The 20,389-nt window shown below is 46.0% G+C and overlaps 1 protein-coding gene across 1 annotated transcript in view; it reads left to right on the top strand.

Annotated features, from left to right (window-relative positions):
• The window catches only part of LOC132407061 (cadherin-16-like), an 83,740-nt gene that overhangs the window by 56,394 nt on the left and 6,957 nt on the right, over positions 1-20,389 (top strand). The window contains exons 13-17 of the mRNA XM_059993311.1: positions 159-406; positions 1,651-1,775; positions 11,746-11,970; positions 12,485-12,601; positions 17,329-17,445. Coding sequence (XP_059849294.1) covers positions 159-406; positions 1,651-1,775; positions 11,746-11,970; positions 12,485-12,601; positions 17,329-17,445 — 832 coding nt within the window. The remainder of the gene's footprint in view (positions 1-158; positions 407-1,650; positions 1,776-11,745; positions 11,971-12,484; positions 12,602-17,328; positions 17,446-20,389) is intronic.

Genomic DNA, 20,389 nt, shown 5'->3' with positions numbered 1-20,389 from the left:
AGTTTCAGGCCAAAACATTGACTGTACTTTTTTCCATAGATTCTGCCTGGCCTGCTGAGTTCCTCCAGCATTTTGTTTTGTGGGAAGTGCAGTTTTGAGTGATTACCCTTGAGGGTGAGGTAACTCTTGTGGTGACAGTGTACTCTCTGTGTTGGTAGGTACTGGACTTTGAGGCTGTGAGTGAATATACCCTCGTGGTGATCGCCAGGAACAGGGAGGAGCTGGAAGGCGCCGAGTACGGCCCCAGCTCTACCTCGACTATCTTTGTCCGGGTGGAGGACGTGAATGAGCGGCCACAACTGCTGCAGGAGCAGTACGAGGTGAACGTGTCACGGGAAGCACGGCCCGGAACTGTATTATTGAAGCTGGAGGGACGTGACCCTGATGGCCCAGAAAAGCCTGCCCGGTAAGCACCTTACCAGGGCGTCATGGTAGCACAGTGACTAGTGTAATGCCACAGCGACAGGTTCAATTCCCACCAATGACTGTATGTGATTGTGTGGGTTTATAACGCATTGGTCAGAACACACTTGGAGTATTGTGAACAGTTTTGGGCCCCTGATCTAAAAACGTTAGAGCTGCCACTGGTGAGGGTTCAGAAAAGGTTCACGAGAAAGATTCCGGGAACGAGAAGGTTAATGTATGAGGCGCAGTTGACGGCTCCGGATCTGTACTCTCTGGAGTTTAGAAGAATGAGGGAGGATCTCATTGAAACCTACTGAATATTGAAAGACCTAGATAGAATGGATGAGGAGAAGATGTTTCCTTTCGTGGAGAAGTCTAGAACCAGAGGTCAGAACCTCACAATATAAGGAGGTCCCTTAAGAACAGAGATGAGGAGTAATTACTCTAGCTAGAGAGTTAGTTATGTTGAAGTTGTAGATGACCAGGACTACACACAATGCTCCAAATTAGGCATCACCAATGTGCCGGTAGCTCTCTTTACAACCTGTGACACATGAACAAATTCAAGGAATTATGGTTATGTATTCACAGAACCCTTGGTCCAACACACTCCTCAAAGCTCAAAGTAAATTTATTATCAACGTACATTTATGTCACTATGTAAAACCCTGAGATTCTTTGTCTCATGAACATTCACAGTAGATACAAAGAGACACAAAAGCATCAATGAAAAACTGCGCACAAATGGGATCCAAGTTCACATCTCTCAGGAAGTGGCTACACAATTTGATCTGGTGCTTAAGAAGGTTAAAGACATGCTTGCTTTTATTAGTCGAGGAATTGAGTTCAAAAGTCAGTGTCCCACCGCTCACTGTGTAAATCCCAGCCTGGTCTGTCCTCTCAGTCTCCGTGTTCCACTGAATTGTAAACATTCACCTCCCTCTCCAACTATTCCGAGAACAGGAATGCAGTTCCAGCCAAGGGGAAATTGTGTCATTCTGCCTGAACTTTGCCTCTAGTCACAGTTGGGTATTTGAGGGTGCACGGGTTGATGTAACAGCCCTACCTAGTTGGTATTTGCCCTGAGGACGAGAGGGAGAGTGAGCAAAGAAAGAAGGACTGACCTCAGAGAGGTGCACAACGTCACGAGGGGCATGGGGACAGAAAGCACGAGGATTTGTTCTCCTCCGCGTATGCTGACATATTCCCCAAGGCAGCTGGGTTTAATTCTCTGGTGTTCCCCAGGTACCGTCTGAGAAACGCCACCACACAGTGGGTCTCGGTTGGCTCTGACTCTGGGGAGGTGACCTTCCTGGGCCGTCGACCGGCAGGAAGCCCCCACCAGCTGGATGTTCTGGTTGAGGACAGAGGTAAGAAGGTCACGTCTCAGTGACAGACACAAGCATCACTGTCCAATAACACTGTTGTTGGAGAAGACTGGATACCGTTCACACAGACAGCACGGCCACAGGTCCAGATGGCACATCTGCGCACTGAGAGGCCCACACGGCATGTTCACTCACCCAGGTGACACAGACAGTATCTTCCCAGCCCAGACGGTACACCCAAGTGCTTAGACAACATGTCTGCTTATCCAGTCGGCATAACTACTGACTCAGATAGCATGTCTCCTCACACAGGTATTACGCCCAGAGCTCCGGACAACATGTCTGCTCATGCAGACGACCCAGACGGTACCCGCTTAATGAGAGGAGATTTTATAAAACACGACGGTGACAGAGGCATAGAGTGAGGGAGAAGTCCTCCTAATACTCACTTGCTGATTACATCACCACCCTCTTCACTGTTTTCTTTCCTCATCTCAGTCTTTTCCTACGTGTGTGTCACACTCCCTCCCTCACTCACTTCATTACTGACTCCATGGTCGGAACAGGACTGAGACCGTGCTCTCTGTTCATCTGTTCAATCTTATCCTCTCACTGCCTCTCTCTTCAGTTTGCTCTTGCTCTCTCTATTGTGTGTGTGTGTGTGTGAGAGTGTGTATGAGTGTGTGTGTGTGTGTGTTTGTATGTGTGTGTGTGTCTGTATGTGTGCGTGTGTTTGTGTGTCTGTGTGTGTGTATATATATGTGCGTGTGTTTGTGTGTGTGTGTGTGCGTCTGTATGTGTGCTTGTGTTTGTGTGTCTGTGTGTGTATGAGTGTATATATGTGTGTGTTTGTGTGTGTGTGTCTGTGTGCGTGTGTTTGTGTGTGTGTGAGTGTATATATGTGTTTGTGTGTTTGTGTGTGTGTGTGTGTGTGTGTGTGTGTGTGTGTGTGTGTGTGTGGTGTGTGTTCAAAGTAAAATTTATTATCCAAGTACATACATATCACCACCTACAACCCTGAGATTCTTTTCCCTGTTGGCATACTTAGCAGATCTATAGAACAGTAACTGTGAATTGTAAATTTCAGGAACTGTTAACTGTAAACAAATGCAGATATAAATAAATAGTACTGTAATAAATAATGAGCATGAAATAACAATATAACAGAGTCTGTAAATGAGTATAGTTAACCCCTTTTCTTGAAGAGCCTGATGGTTGTGGGGTTGTAACTGTTCTTGAACCTGGTGGTGTGAGTCCTGAGGCTCTTGTACTTTCTATCTGATGACAGTGGTGAAGGAAGAGCATGGCCTGGGCGGTGAGGATCTTTGATGAATGCTGCTTTGATGGATGTGCTCAATAGTTGGGAGGGCTTTATTCATAATGTACTGGGCCAAATCCACTACCTCTTGTAGGATTTTCCACTCAAAGGCATTGGTGTTCCCACATCGGGAGGTAATGCAGTCAGTCAGCACACTTTCCACCACACATCTATAGACGTTTGCTAGGGTTTTCGATGACATGCCGAATCTCCACAGACTCCTGAGGAAGTAGAGGCAGTGTCATGTTTTCTTCACAATTATATTTATATGATGGGTCCAGGGCAGGTCATCCGAAACAGTGACACCCAGGAATTTAAAGTTACTGACCCTCTCCACCCCGATTCTCTGATGATTACTGGCTCACGGACCTCTGGCTCACCTCTCCTGAAGCCTACAATCAGTTCTTTGGTCTTATTGACATTGAGTGGGAGGTTGTTGTTATTACACCACTCAGCCAAGTTTTCAATCTCCCTCCTGTATGCTGATTCATTACCACCTTTGTTACAGTCCACAACAGTGGTGTCATCAGCAAACTTGTATATGTTGTTGGGGCTGTATTTTACCACACAGTCATAGGTGTAGAGCAGGCGGCTAAGCACACATCCCTGCTGTGCTGATGGAGATTATGGAGGAGATGTTTTTGCCAATCTGAGCTGATTGGGGTCTACTAGTGAGGAAATCCAGGATCTGTGAGTGTGTGTGTGTGTGTGTGTGTGTGTCTGAACGAGTGTGTGTTTGTGTGGGAGTGTGCGTGTGTGTGTGTGTGTGTGTGTGTGTGTGTGTGTGTGTGTGTCTGTGTGTGTGTGGGTGTGTGTGTGTGTGTCTGTGTGTGTGTGTCTGTGTGTGTGTGTGTGTGTGTGTGTGTGTGTGTCTGTGTGTGTCTGTGTGTGTGTGTGTCTGTGTGTGTGTCTGTGTGTGTGTGTCTGTGTGTGTGTGTGTGTGTGTGTGTGTGTGTGTGTGTGTGTGTGTGTGTGTCTGAACGAGTGTGTGTTTGTGTGGGAGGGAGTGTGTGTGTGAACGAGTGTATGTTTGTGTGGGAGTGTGCGTGTGTGTGTGTGTGTGTGTGTGTGTGTGTGTCTGTGTGTGTGTGTGTGTGTGTGTGTGTGTGTGTGTGTCTGTGTGTGTGTGTCTGTGTGTGTGTGTGTGTCTGTGTGTGTGTGTCTGTGTGTGTGTGTCTGTGTGTGTGTGTGTGTGTGGGTGTGTGTGTCTGTGTGTGTCTGTGTCTGTGTGTGTGTGTGTGTGCGTGTGTGTCTGTGTGTGTGTGTGTGTGTACTTTCCTCTCCTTCTAGCTCCCTGTTATTTTTATTCTCCCTCTCCTTAACTCTCCTCCTCTGTTTCTCACCATCGCCTCCCGCTCTGCATCATTCTCTCTCTCTCTGTATCTCTCCCTCTACTCCTCCCCTCCAATCTCATTTCTATACTCTCTCTTCTGTCTCCACATTTCTCTGCTTCTCTTTCTCCAATAATTCAGCTATATGGAATGACTGAGGAGGGGGAAAAAAGGATCAGCCATGGCAACAATGGAAGGGCAGACGATGGGCCAAATGACCTAATTCTGTTCCTTTGGCTTTTGGTCTTACGATGGAACAGCAGAACAGACTCAATGGGCTGAGTGGCCTAATTCTACTCTTATGCTTTATGCTCTCCCTCATTTCCTCTTTTCCTCAATTCACTCTTCTTTCTGCTTCTTTCATACTCTCTCTTTCCATTTCCATCTGTTTCTGCTTTTCTTTTGATTAAATTCCTCTTTTAATTTTACAAGATATTTGCTAGCTGTGAATATAAAATACTGAAATTCCAGATTTTACGTTTAATGTTAGCAGGTGAGGATCTTACCTCTTCTCCCACTTCCCTCCTCTCAGCCTCCATCTTTCTCTGTCCAGTCTTCCACTTTCACTGTACCTCTCATTGTCTCTCTCTCTCCCCGTTATGCTTTTCCCAGCCCGGCACACCATTCTTCCTCCTTCTCTCACCTTTTCTACTTCCCCCTCTCTCATTGTTCTCATGATCACCATAGCAACCCCTCTCTTCAGTTTCCCTGTCCCTCTCTTAGTCTTGACCTCCTTCCCTATCTCCTTTCTCTCCGTCTCTCTCTATTCACTGATCACTATAGCAACCTATCCCACTCTTCTGCTTGTCTTCCTTTTCTTTACACTCTCTTTTTCTCTCTCCCTCTCTTTCCCCCTCACTCTCTCACCCTCTCTCTAACTCCTTCTCACCCTCTCTCTCTCCCTCTCTTTCCCTCTCTCTAACTGTCCCTCTCTCTCCCTCTCTTTCCCTCTCTCCCCCTCTCCCCCTCACTCTCTCTCCCACTCACACTCGCTTTCTATTGCCATGTTTGCTATTATGTCCATTTTCTCTCCACTTTTTGCAATCTCTCTTTTTTCCTTGCTTCCCCCCTCCCCATCACACTCTCTCCATCTTTAATCACCTTAGCACCCCCTCTCCTTTCTTCTTACAAACCCCCTCCCACTCTTGCTCTTTTAGTTAGAACATTTTGCGTTAAATCAGAGAATTGCCTTTAGCACCGTGACTGTGACGTTAGTGTGACAGACAGACAGTGTGTCTGAGTCAGAGACCGAGGACAGGTGAGTGAGCTGTGGCTGCTTTACAGATTGGAGTGGGAATGTTATAAGAAGTCAGGAACTATAAACACAAGAGATCCTACAGATGCTGGAAAATCCAGAGCAACACACACAAAATGCTGGAGGAACTCAGCGGGTCAGGCAGCAGCTACGAAAATGAATACACAGTTAATGTTTCAGGACAACTTTTTCACCTGGACGGTGTTCAGTATATGTCATGAGCTGCCAGGAGTTGAGGCAGGTATATTAACAACACTCTCAAGGACTCTTCATATCATGTTTTCTGTATTTGTGGCCCCCTGTTGGTCAGGATCGTCCATGGATGTTCCATCCCAGCTCTCATAAGCAAGGCAGTGCAGTATGATACGGGGAGCAAGCTGTTGCCCATGCGTCAGGCTCCCCCTCTCCACACAGCTGATGAATATGTGGTGAACTATGTGCCTGTCGGGACACGCCCCCTGCTGACTGCTCCTGTGGCTCCTCCCACAGGCCCCTGTATAAAGGAGATCTGAGGCCTGACGCTCGGCCTCAGTCTCCAGGACATTGTATGATAGACACTCACTCCTGGTTCCTTCTTCCAGTCAATAAAAGCTGATATCTCGCCTTACGTCTCAGTGTGAGTTATTGATGGTGCATCAGAATACAAAGGGACCGATACAGTTTGGCACCAGCGGTATCACAGGAGTTACTAGTCAGTGCTGAACTTAACATGGGACTGCCTTTGGGAGTCCAGCTCCAGACCTTCCCTCGGGGTTTACTCCCAAAGCCTTCCCGTTGAGTGGGTTCAGCCACAAGGCAGCGAAGGTTTGAGGTCAGAGTTTTCCTTCTCCTAGATGAGCTGCCAGCCATGGCTGACGAGCCCCATCTGCAGAAAGGGACTGGTTTTAAGGCACCAGTTTGCCTCTTCTCCTGTCAGTAGAAATGGTTCCACCCGGCTTTGTAGTTAAACCACACAGGAAGGCCAGGAACTGGACTTGGTCGTCAGAGGCTATTCGAGACACACGCCATTGGGGGCATTAAACAAGTAGTGGGAATTTATCCCCACTACACCCATCTTCAGCTATAACAACCTTAAGGAACCTTCTTAACATTTATTGCTTAATTGTTTATTATTACTATTTTCCCCCTTTTTTTGAATTTGCACAGTTCATTGTCTTTTGCTCAAGCAGGTTGTCCGGGTTGTCCGTCCTGTTTTGTGTGATCTTTCATTGATTCTAGTGTTTCTTGTATTTACTCTGAATGTACGCAGGAAGATAACCCTCGGGGTAGTATATGGTGACATAGATGTACTTCGATAATGAATTTACTTTGACCTTTGCAAAGGTATTTGGACAGCTACATGGATAGGGAAGATCTCGAGGGATAATGAGTGGAACATGGGTAAATGGCTTAGATAGGAATCTTGGTCAGCACTGATCAGTTGGGCTGGATGGCCTGATTCTGTGTTGAATGTTATGTCTCTGATAAATGCTGGTGTTTAGGCTCAAATGCCTGGTGACTCAGCTGGCAGGACGAGAAGGGTGAGGCTCTCTAATCCCTCGCCTCTTGTCGTATTCTGGGGGCTGCTCAGCTCCTGGGAATTTGAGACACATTCTTTACCAACGTCGACCTTGGTAAGCAAAAAATAACGCACCAAGGGTCAGGCCTGAGTGGTGTAAGTGTGATAGTTACGTGAATGATGATAAAACAAACTGACTGTCGTCTCCATAGAAACCTGGCCATGTTGCAACTGATGCGACTGTTCAGGAACGTTCCTGCAGAGCCCAGAACCCAATGTTTATTCTGGCACCACTTAGCAACATTAAGCCAGCTGTCAAACTATCAGCTGAGGCAGGTGTCATATCATCATCCAGCACTACAGCACTGAAGCAGGGCCTTCGTCCCATCCAGTCCATGCTGAACTGTTACTCTGCCGAGTCCCACTGACCTGCACCTGGACCACAGCCCTCTCATCCACGCAGCTATCTAAATTTCTAAATGTTGCAATTGAACTTGCATCCATCATGTCCACTGGCAGCTCATTCCACACTCTCTCCACCCTCTGAGTGATGAAGTTCTCCTTTCACCCTTTACCTTTAACACGTGACTTCTAGTCTCACCCAATCTCAGTGGAAAAGCCTGCTTTTATTTACCCTATCTGTACCCCTCATAATTTTGTACACCTCTATCAAATTTACCCTCATTCTCCAGTCTAGGGAATGAAGCCCCAACCTGTTCAATCTTTCCCTGTAACTCAGCTCCTCAGGTCCCAGCTTGTGAATTTTCTCTGCACTCTTTCAATCCACATTATTCCCTGCACGGGTTGGTCTGTGGGGGAGCGGCTGACATCCCCCGCCAAGGATTGTCAGTAACAGCCTCGAACTCTCGGCGGAGTGGTAGTGTAACAGCGCCTATGACTGGGGTTCAATTCCTGCCGCTGTCTGTGAGGAGTTTGTGTGTTCTCCCCGTGACTACGTGGGTTTCCTCCCACAGTCCGAGTTAGTAGGTTAATTGGTCACAGGGTATAACTGGGTAACACAGGCTTGTTGGGCCAGAAGAGCCTGTTACTGTGCTGTTTCTCTAAATAAAACACTGGAATGCAATTACTTAGCAAGAATGCAGAGGACGTGGATATGTGAAAGATGCTCGGGATAATTTGGTGGCTTCAGGCTTAGGTTCGTTGTTTCCCAGATCCGGGTCTGAGACTTTCGGTCCTCACTCTCCTGCTCACCCCCACCCCGACTACCCCTTCGGGGTTACACGGTAATGTCACAGCTAGCATAACACTGTCCAGCGCTGGTGATCTGCTGCTTTTGCCGTGACTGTCTATAAGGAGTGGGTACATTCTTCCTGTGACTGATGGCGTTTCCTCCCGTGATCTGAAGATGTACGGGTTGAGGTTAGCAAGTTGTGGATATACTATGTTGGTGCCGGAAGTGTGGAATGCTTGAGGGCTTCCCCCAGTATATCCTTGGGTTGTTGTCAGAATCAGAATCAGGTTTAATCTCACTGGCATACAGTAAGTCGTGAAACTTGATGTTTTGTGTGGTAGTATATTGTAATACATAATAAATAAATTAAGTAATCAAAAAGAGCAAAAAATAAAGTGAGGTAGTCTTCATGGGTTCATTGTCATGATCTATGTTGGTTGTTGACACAAAACGACACATTTCACTGTATAAGTAACAAATAAAGCTCATCATTAATCTTTAAATCTTCACCCCTCTGGTTTTGATTCGGGCTCCAGTGGTAACAGCTCACCAGCTGCTTTTATATTCACCCTGATCCTGTTGGGCCTTCTGCCATTCAGCTCTCCTCTGGGCAGTCACAGAATTGTTAGGATACAGGCTGAGGCCATTCAGCTCAATATTTGGAAAAGTACTAGCCTGTTGACTGGAAGTTACAGTTTACTGCTGGTAGAATTTAATACAAAAGTAAGGAGGTTATACTTGATGTTATACAGAGACCATGTCTGTGATTCTGCGCATAGTGTTGGTCACTGACAGTCTCTGAAATTCTCTAGTTGGTTTATTTTAAAAAATTAGGTTAGCTTTATTTGTCATATATACATTGAAACATACAATAAAATGTGTTACTTTGAATCGGTGAGGATGTGCTGAGCAGCCTGCAAGTATCACCATGTTTCCAGCACCAACATAGCATACCCACAACTTTCTAACCCTAACCCTTTGGACTGGGGGAGAATGTACAGACTGTGGCAGGAATCAAACCTGATCAGTGCTTACTGCACTGACTGCTACTCTACCCTTGTCCTTATTGTCATGTTTCAAAATACAAGCTTACAAGTGCACGCCATCCACACTGAACATTCTGTACATGAATACATTGAGGACGTACAAAGGGAAAAGCAGTAACAGATTGCAGAATACATTCTCAGCGGCCACTCTACCTGTAGCTAATAAAGTGGCCGCTGAGCGTCTGTTCATGGTCTTCTGCTGCTGTAACCCATCCACCTCACGGTTCGATGTGTTGTGCTTTCAGAGATGCTCTCCTGTACATCACTGTTGTAAACTATGGTTACTTGAGTTACTGGCAACCTCATGTCAGCTTGAACCAGCTAGGCCAGTCCCCTCTGATCTCTCCGATTAATAAGGCTTCTTCATCACAGAACAGGAATTTCACTGGATTTTTTTTCAACCACTCTGTAAACTCTAGACTGTTGAGTGTGAAAATCCCAGAACAGCAGTTTCTGAGCTCCTCAAACCACCTCCTGTTGTCCACTCTCCTCTCCTATCAGATTCTTTCTTCTGCTGCCCTTGATCTATCCCACCCACCTGTTCCCTTCCACTTCCCCCAGCTTTTTGTTCATGCATCTATCCCCTTCCTTTTCAGTCCTGAAGAAGGGTCTTGGCCTGAAACATCTTTTCTATTGATGTTGCCTAACCTGCTGAGTTCCTCCATAATTTTGTTTGTGTTGCTCGACCACCTAATCTGGAAACAACAAACATTCCACAGTCAAAGTCACTTAGATCACATTTCTGCCCCCATTCTGATGTTTGGTCTGAACAACAACAGAAACTCTTGACCATGTCTACACGCTTTTATGTATTGAGTTGCTGCCACATGATTGGCTGTTTAGATATTTACATTATTGAGCAGGTGTGCTGGTGTACCTTATAAAGCTATAGAGTTACAGTCCCACGGAAATGCAGTTCAGGTAGACAGTAAGATGCAAGGGCCACAATGAGCTAGAGTGGGAGATCAAGAGATCATCTTCATTATATATGAAATCCTTTTCTGAGGATTCTGGTGTGTGAAGGTTGGATTGTTAAAAGTCGTCATCATCATGTGATATGTCGTATGATGTGGGTGATCATGGCCTCATCAATGACCGTGATTGTTCTTGGCAAATGTTTCTACAGAAGTGGTTTGCCATTGCCTTCTTCTGGGCAGTGTCTTTACAGGACGGGTGACCACAGCCATTATCAATACTCTCCAGAGATTGTCTGCCTGGCATCAGTGGTCACATAACCTGGACTTGTGATCTACACCAGCTGCTCATACGACCATCCACCACCGGCTCCCATAGCTTCATGTGACCCCGACTGGGGGCAGGGGAGTACACACAGGTGCTACAACAGGGTGACCTGTAGGCTGGAGGCGGGAAGGAGTGTCTTATACCTCCTTTGGTAGAGATGTATGTCCACCCCGCTCCTGAGCACAGTATTAGAAGTAGAGTAATTAAATTGGAGATGGATGTGTTTTAGAAAGATAAAGGGATTTGGGATTATAGGCAGAGGGGGAGCTGAGGTCTAGGGTAGAGCAGCCATGATCATATTGAGTGGTGGGGCAGCATCAAAAAGCCATGACATCCCCTGCCTCGTCCTGTTTCCTTGTGGAAAGACGTTCATGCACCGGAAGCAGGTTAGGGAGAACCCCAGCAATGGGATGGTCAATCTATGAGGAAAGGCTTGGACAGGTTAGGATGGAGATCAGAAGAGTCAGAGGATTTTGGTTGCAGTGCGTGACATCCTGATGGTAGCAATGAGAAGAGAGCATGGCCTAGGAGGTGGGGACTGTTCTCCTGTAACAGCACTTCATGTAAATGTGTTCAGTGGTGGTGAGGCTATTGAACAGTCCCTAGTATGATAAGGATGGACTCCTGACCTCACCATCTACCTCATTAGGACCCTACGCCCTACAGTCTGTCCACAGGGCACTTCCTCTGTCATTATAACATTCCATTCTGTGCTCTTGTCGTTTCAGTTTCTTGGAGGTTTCAATTGATTCGGCATTTCATTTAAAACTTTGACAAACTTCAGTAGCTGCAGAGCGGAGGATGTCCTGGACACCCTGGCCTGGTACAGGAACTCCAGTACCCAGGAACAGAAAAGTCTACAGCCCAGTCTGACACAGGGAAACCCTAACCCCAGGCCTGAGCACACTTACTTGCAGCTCTGCCACAGGAAAGCAGCACCCACCATCCCGGCCATTCCCTCTTCTCAGTATTACCATCAAGCAGGACGTGCAGGAGCCTTAGGTCCCTCACCATCGGATTCAGGGACAGTTTTTATCCTTCAACCATCAGGCTCCTGGAAAAGTAAACTGGTGCTGGGGGAGACGGTGATGTGGTAGTAACTCCACTTTCTTTATGAATACAACTTGCAGATGACCCCGCCCTGTTTGTCACGGCACACCTGGTGATCCACATCGAAGAAGCATGGGATGACACTTCCAGTCCACTGCTGGAATATTCCGGAGATTTCCTCTGCACACCAAGGAGGGAAGAGCAAGCGATCATCATCACGGTCTCTGGCAGGACTGTACCAGTGACCCTGTCTGTCGATGGACCGCCGGCAGAGCAGAGGAAGTGGAAGATGGACCAGAGAAACGGTGAGGAAGCTGGGTAGCTCTTGGTGTTCGCAAAGTCCGTGGGACCCTGGCCTAGGCCAGCCGGGAGACTTCTTAGCCAACCGAGGCAACTCGGTAGCATGGCGGTTAGTGCAACGCTTCACACCGTCATCAGCCTGGGTTCAATTCCTGCTGCTGTCTGTGAGGAGGTGGTACATTGACCACATTGGTGCTCCAGTTCCCTCCACATTCTGCCCTAGTACATCCCTATAACTAATCAACCCACTAACTCATCTTTGGACTGTGGGAGGATACCAGAGCACCCAGAGGAAACCTACCTGGCCACTGGGAGAACGTACAAACTCCTTAAGGACAGTGGCAGGATTGAACCCACGTCACCAACACAGTAATAGCGTTACGCTGACTGCTATGCAACCATGGAGGGAAAGTTTAGATTGATTTGGAGTAGGTTTAAAGCTCAGCACAACATTGTGGGCTGAAGGGCCCATACTACACTATTCTGCGTTCCTACTCTGACAGTCCACATCTCTTTCAGACACTCTTGCATTCCTGTCCGTTGGTCTGAGCTGGGTGGAACCAGGTCTACATCAGGTTGTCATTGTTCTCCGCGAGAAAGGGGATACAACAGTGAAACACAGAGACACTCTACCAGGTAAAACTTTGGGTATTAAATCCCACCCCTTCAGCCCCCCCTAAGATGTTTGAGGAAGATTCAAGGTTGTCCGATGTAATTTCCAGCACACAAGTGTAAAGGAGAATGAAATAATTGTAACTCTGAATCGGATGCAGCACAAAAAAAAATCACAATAATAATAAAAACTTCCTCACATTCATCTGCCTATCTAAACATCTCTTAAAAGTCCCTAATGTTTCTGCCTTTACCACCACTCCAAGCAGCGCATTCCAGACACCCAAAACTCCCTGCCCATTAAGCACATACTCTCTGGTATTAGCCATTTCAGTCCTGGGAGAAGTTCTCTCTATCATAACCTGTTTCCCAGAGAAAATGAAAAGTTGTGTTTGCCCATGGCCTGCCTGTTCAGCAAGTAAAGTGTTCTGAAGCTGGCGGAAGAGAAGGGTGTTGTGTAGGGTTGTTGGAACAGGTGAGATGAAGGGGGTGTTGACGTTGGGATTTTATTATGTGGAGTGTAGGAGACTGAGAGGGTCCTATAGAACAGACCTTCAGCCTCCAACGTTATAACCTACTCTAAGATCAAACTAATCCTTCCCTCCCACATAGTCAGTCCTCGATTTTCCTATCATCCACATGCCTATCTACGAGTCTCTTAACTGTCCCTAATGTGTGTATCTGCCTCCAGCAGATGCCCTGGCAGTGCACACCACTCTCTGTGTAAAAAAGACTACTTCTGACATCCCACCCTCAAAACCCCTTAAAGTTATGCCCTCTTGTATTAGTCATTCCATCCTAGGAAAAAGTCTCTGGCTGTCCATTCAATGTAAGCCTCTTAATTTCTTCTACACCTCTATCAAGTGACCTCTCGTCCTCCTCCACTCCAAAGAGAAAAGTCTTAGCTCGTTCAACCTATCCTGATAAGACACGATTGCCAGTCCCACCTCAGGTCCCTGTCTCACCACTCCCCATCTTCTCTTTATGCCGGCCATTGACCTTCTCCACTCTGTCCTAGTGCAGGGCTTCAACCCAAAACACCGATAGGACCCTGAACTGCTGTTTCTGTCCTCTGCACTGTGAAAGACAGCTGCGGCTCAACTATCAGATCATTACTACCTTCTTGGGGCATTAAGTGATGGGCAATATTTAAAAGCCTAGATTGAGTGGACGTGCAGAGATGAGAAGGAATTTCTTTAGCCAGAGAGTGGTGAATCTGTGGAATTCATTGCCACCGATTGCTGTGGAGGCCAATCCATTGGGTATATTTAAAACAGAGTTTGATAGATTCTTGATTAGTCAGGGTGTCAGAGGTTACAGGGAGAGGGCGGGAGAATGGGGTTCAAAGGGAAAATGAATCAGCCATGATCGAATGGCAGAGCAGATTCAATGGATTGAATGGCCTAATTCTACTCATATCTCTCATGATCTTATGGTCATATAAATTCTGGCACTGAATTGTGATATCTGAGAATGAAAATAGTTAATTTTAGGAATCTCACCCAATTTCACCTGGGATATCAAATTCCAGGGCAAAGATTAGGATGATTTTCCCATGCCTTCAATAAGCAGACAACCATGACTTTTGCAATTAGCCAGTGCTCATCTACAATCTGTCAAGCTCCTGTAGACTGGGACTGCCTTCTACCTGAAGCATCGCAGATCCATGCTAGCACTCAGGGGAGCAATCTCATTAATCCCACTCCTTCTTTTCCTCAAGCCCATCACCCTACTGGGGCATAGGCCAGCAACAGAAGAACAAAATCAATGGGCAACCTTCATACAATGCATTCGATGATTGCATCCTCCAAATCTCCATTTTCATTGTAACATTCAGGATGATTGTCAATTACTTCAAATTCTTTGTAATTCCTAAGTCCTTGAAGTAGTGAAATCATTTTGTTTTTACTCCCAGCAGTTTCTGGCATGACCAAGCCTGAATGCTTGAGACATCAGTGAGCAAAGCAGTTCTGCTTTTTGAACACAAACACATGCAGCTGACGTAATTTCAAAACTGTTTGCTCTAAGCACTGTGTAGTGTCCAATGGCCACAAAAGTGCATGTGACTGATGCTAGTTTGGAACTGTTCAGCAACAGTCTTCTGTCCCAATTAAGTGGCATATTGTCCCAAATTAACAATGAGGAATCCTGAGCAACACACAAAATGCTGAAGGAACTCAGCATTTTGTGTGTGTGTTGCTCAGATTTCCAGCATCTGCAGATTTTCTCTTGTTTGGTGAGGAATTCTGGTTATTTTTGTGATTAGATTTTTTTCTTTAAGAGTTGTCCCAAATGAGCAGGTGCCCCAATTAGCCAGTGGCCCAACTAACCAGAATCCAGTGTATTTAGGAGACTCTCAGAGAGACCGGCCAGAGAATGGAGGGATATGGACCACGTGCAAATGGATAGGTTTGATTTAAATATCATGGTCGACACAGACATATTGACCATGTCATACTGTTTCACGTTACACCCTAAGGCACCGAACAATCTTTCCAGGTGAGGCGACCTGAACTTTGAGATTCCTCAGTCCTGAGCCAGTCTTGCAGTCTTTCAAGGTGTAGCTCAATGAAGATCCTTCCTCTCCCAGGGATGAGGTCTTTGGAGCTTCTGCAGCTCTGGGTTTTTATGGGAGGGGGTTGCTAATACCATGTCCAACCCTCCTCCTTTCGCAGTCAGGCTTGGGATCGTCCATGCTGGAGTTGTTTGTTCCACCTCGCCCCCCCCCAGCTGCTCATTTCCCTGTGCTGCTGTAGCTAATTCTGTCTCACATGCACCCAATAATTCCCTATTGATTGTAGATCTTCTGGAAATATGGATGGAAAAAAGGTCGAAGGAGGTTAATCCTGTAAGTGTGGGGTGATGTAGGGGAGTAATGTAAGTGGAAAGTAGACAGATAATGGCAGGGCCAATGGGAGCCTGTGGGATCTTGCTATGCAGGTCAGTAACTCCCTGAATGTGGCAACACACATTGATTTTATTTTGACTTTGAAGTAGATGGGAAGGCAAAGAAGACATATGGTACTCTTGGTTTCAATGCCAGGGTGATGTTCAAAGATCTAGAGGTCATGTTGTAGCTGTATAGAACTTTGGTTAGGTCACATCTGGAGTATTGTGTGCAGTTCTGGTCACCTCATTACAGGAAATGTGTCAAGGCTTTGAAGAGAGGTAGAGGAGAGTCCACCAGGATGCTCCCTAGATTAGAGAGTATGAGCTATAAGCAGAGGCTGACAAACTCATATTGTTTTCTCTGGAATGTCTGAGACCTGAGAGAAGTTTATAACATTATGAGAGGCAAAGATGGGGTAGACAGTCACAGTCTTTTCCCCAGGGTAGAAACCTCAAATACTAGAGTACTTAGCTTTAAGGTGAGAGGGGGAAATTTAAAGGAGATGGGCAAGGCCAGTTTTTTCACACGTAGAGTGATAGATACCCGGAATGTGCCTCCGGAGGAGGTGGGAAGCAGATATGATGGCAGTGAGGTGGATTCCAGTTAATTCTGGCTAACCTTGAACCTCAAACTGAATTGTGACACATCGGGACCAGTACATTCTGCTCCAACTAGTTGAAGTTTCAAGGAAACAGTTAAAAAGGTGAAATGTGTGGTTTTGCATCAGTAACCGACACAGTCTGATGTGGGCAGCCCACAAGAGTTGTCATCTTTCCGGTGCTAATATAGCATGCCCCACAACTTACTAACCCCAACCTGTACGTGAGAGGCACTGGAACACCCAGAGGAAACCCATGTGGTCATGGGCAGAACAAACAAACTTAGCGGAAATCGAGCTCTGATCAATGGTGCTGTAACGCACTATGCTAACCACTCCCCGATGTAGGTTCAGGTAACACACTGAACATAAATCACAGACAGTAAAGAAAAATACTGAGTGAAAACAAGATCTGACTGCGCTAAAACAAAGAAAACAGAGACAAGTCCAAAGCGATGCGAAAGCTGGTCCATTCTGTCCTGTTGCTGAGGGAAGGTTAGGGTTGTGTAGGCTGCTTCAAGAACCTAATGTTGTAGGAAAGTAGCTATCCCCTAAACCTGATGATGTGGGTCTTCAGGCTTCTGTACCTCCTACAGAGGTAGCAGTGAGAAGATGGCCTTAACTGGATGGTGGGACTCCTTGACGATAGAACTGCCTTCTTGGGCAGTGTCTCCTGTCAGTGGTGTCCACTGCTCTCTGCAGCCTCTTACATTCCCGTGCATTACCAGACCACAATGGGACCAGTCAGGATACTTTCAACAACACATCTGTTGAAATTTGTCAGAGTAATTGGTAACATGCCAGATCTCCCTTCTTCTTCCTAAACCCATCACCCCTACTGGGGCATAGGCGGCTGACTGGACCAGTCTTTCAAATTGTCCCCAGATATAGCCCTCTAGGTGAAGATCGTTCTTCTCCCAAGGATGAGATCTTTGGAGCTTCTGTAGGTGTTTCTGTTGCTCTGGGCTTTTATTGGGTAGGGTTGCTAGCCCCATGTCCAACCCTTCTCCTTTCACAGTCGGGGCTTGGGACTATCCGTGGCAGATTTAAATCTCTTTAGCGAGACACTGGTGTGCCTTTGTGATTACACCAATGTACTGGGTCCAAAACAGGTCATCCGAGAAGTTAATACCTGGCCTTTCCTTTGGGCTTTCCTTGCGCCTTAAACTGATTTCAGCTGAGATGGGGGATCATCAATCTGAAGCTTTGATGCCTGACCAACTGAGTATTCCCAACATCTCATGCTGTCTCCTTCCTTTACAGTGAATATTTGTACCTGCAGTTCCTGGGGTCGGTGCAGGATTGAGATTGAGCCTATTTGGGGTAAACCCACTATCTTGTCCACTGTCACCACCTTAGTTGGCACCTTGCTTGTGATCGGTAAGTGAGAGTTTTGTGTCAAAACAATCTTGGATGTATTATATGACAACGCACTTTGTTAGGAATGTAGGACAAATCCCATAATGTGCCAATCTGTTGGATTTACTCCTCAATTATTTGGAAAAGCAAGAGAGATGAGAGATGGATTTGAAGTTGTGTGTGTGTGTATAATTCAGAGGGACAAGGAGTAAAATGAGAGAGAGAAAATCAGAGGGAAAATGGGAGAGAGAGAGAGAGAGAGTGTCAGAGGGAAATGGGAGAGGCAGAGTCAGTGAGAGAAAGACAGAAAGGGAAACAGAAGAGGTCAAAGGGAGACAGAAAAAGAGTCAAGGAGTGAGAACTTATCACATAGAGAGAGAGGCTCCATGAATGTCAGAGAGAGAGATATGAAGAGAAATAGAGCAAGTCAAAAGAATTTAGGACATGAGTCAAGGACAGAGAAAATGAGTCAGAGGAAGTGAGTAAGAATGAGGATGAAAGTGTGAAATAATGAAAAGGTGAAAGAGAGAGAGTAAAATGATTGAGATCTTAACTAAGGGATTAGCCATCAAGGACAGAGATGTGAAGATATGTTTTCAGTCAGAGTGCGGTGAATTGTGGAATTCTCTACCATGGACCATGGTGGATAGTCACTTGGAATGGAGAAATCAGACAGCACTGGATGAGGCAGGAAAATTATGTTGAGGTAAAAGATGCGAGACGATACTGAGGAATGATGGAGCAGTCACAGACCAGAATCACCGACTCTGGCCTCTACTTCCTGATGTTCTGAGACACTGTTGCTGAGGTGATGTAAAGGATTTTACAGCAGTTTGTCAGAGAAGCAGAGGGTGTCTTCTAATTATCATCTAATTACTATCATTATAAAACAGTCATTTACTGACAGTTCTGTTTGTGGGGCTTGTGTGTGTCTCCTGTGTCAATACACTAGCCACAGATCTGGAGGACTCGGCAAACTGATCAGAGAGTCATAGAAAAGTACAGCACAGAAGCACGCCTTTTGGCCCATCTAGTCCATACCAAACCATTTAAAACTGCCTACTACCATTGATCTACGCCGGTACCACAGCCCTCCCTCCCCTACCATCCAACTATCTATCCAAACTTCTCTCAAATGTTAAAATCGAGTTCAAATTCACCACTTGTCCTGGCTGCTCATTCCACACTCTCACAACCCTTTGAGTGAAGAAGTCTCCCCTCATGTTTCCCTTAAACTTCACCTTTCACCCTTATTCCATGACCTCTGGATGTTGTCCCACCCTACCTCAGTGGAAAAAACCTGCTTGCATTTATCCTATTTATATCCCACATCATTTTATATACATCTATCAAATCTCCTCTCAATCTTCTATGTTTCAAGGAATAGTCTTAATCTATTCAATCTTTCCTTATAATTCAGGTCCTCTTCCAGACCCGGCAACATCCTTGTAAATCTTCTCAGTACTCTTTCAACCTTGTTGCCATCTTTCCTGTAGGTAGGTGACCAAAACAGCACACAATACTCCAAATTAGGCCTCACCAATGTTTTATACAACTTCAACATAACATCCCATCTCAGAACTATGATTTATGAAGCCCAATGTGCCAAAAGCTTTCTTTGCGACCCTGTCTACCTGCAACACCACTTTCAATGAATCATGGACCTGTATTCCCAGATCCCTCTGTTCTACCACGCTCCTCAGTGCCCTGCCGTTCCCGGCGTATGACCTATTCTGATTGGTCTTACTGAAATGCAACACCTCGCTCATTTGCATTAAGACCATAAGACAAAGGAGCAGAAGTCGGCCATTTGGCCCATCGCGTCTGCTCCGCCACTTCATCATGAGCTGATCCAATCTCCTCTTTAGTCCCATTCCCCTGCCTTCTCACCATAACCTTTGATGCCCTGACTACTCAGATACCTATCAATCGCTGCCTTAAATACACCCAATGATTTGGCCTCCACTGCCGCCCGTGGCAACAGATTCCATAGATTCACCACCCTCTGGCTAAACATTTTTTTTTCGCGTCTCTGTTCTGAATGGGCGCCCTGCAATCCTCAAGTCATGTCCTCTCGTACTAGACTCCCCCACCATGGGAAACAACTTTGCCACATCCACTCTGTCCATGCCTTTCAACATTCAAAATGTTTCTATGAGGTCCCCCTCATTCTTCTAAACTCCAAGGAGTACAGTCCAAGAGCGGTCAAACATTCCTCATATGTTAACCCTCTCATTCCCGGAATCATTCCAGTGAATCTTCTCTGAACCCTCTCCAATGTCAGCACATCCTTTCTTAAATAAGGAGCCCAAAACTACACACAGTATTCCAAGTGAGGTCTTAACAGTGCCTTATAGAGCCTCAACATCACACCCCTGCTCCTATATTCTATTCCTCTAGAAATGAATGCCAACATTGCATTCGCCTTCTTCACCACCGACTCAACCTGGAGGTTAACCTTAAGGGTATCCTGCATGATGACTCCCAAGATCCGTTGCATCTCAGAACTTTGAATTCTCTCCTTATTTAAATAATAGTTTGCCCGTTTATTTATTCTACCGAATTGCATGACCGTGCACTTTCCGACATTGTAATTCATTTGCCACGTCTTTGCCCATTCCCCCAATTTATCCAAGTCTCTCTGCAGACTCTGTTTCTTCAGCACAACATCCACTGCATCTCCTTTGTAATTTCCTCAAAAAATTGCACTAGGTTTGTCTGGCAGGATTTTCCTTTAAGGAAACCATGCTGAGTTTTGCCTATCTTGTCATATGCCTCCAGGTACTCCGTAACCTCATCCTTGACAATTGACTCCAACAACTTCCCAACCACCGATGTCAAGCTAACAGGTCTATAATTTCCTTTTTGCTTCCTTGCCCCCTTCTTAAATAGCGGAGTGACATTTGTAATCTTCCAGTCCTCCGGAACCAGGCCAGAATCTATTGAATTTTGAAAGATCATTGCT

The sequence above is a fragment of the Hypanus sabinus genome, chromosome 17 (assembly GCF_030144855.1).
Source record: "Hypanus sabinus isolate sHypSab1 chromosome 17, sHypSab1.hap1, whole genome shotgun sequence".
NCBI classification, from domain to species: domain Eukaryota; kingdom Metazoa; phylum Chordata; class Chondrichthyes; order Myliobatiformes; family Dasyatidae; genus Hypanus; species Hypanus sabinus.
This window is presented reverse-complemented; position numbering and strand designations above follow the sequence as displayed.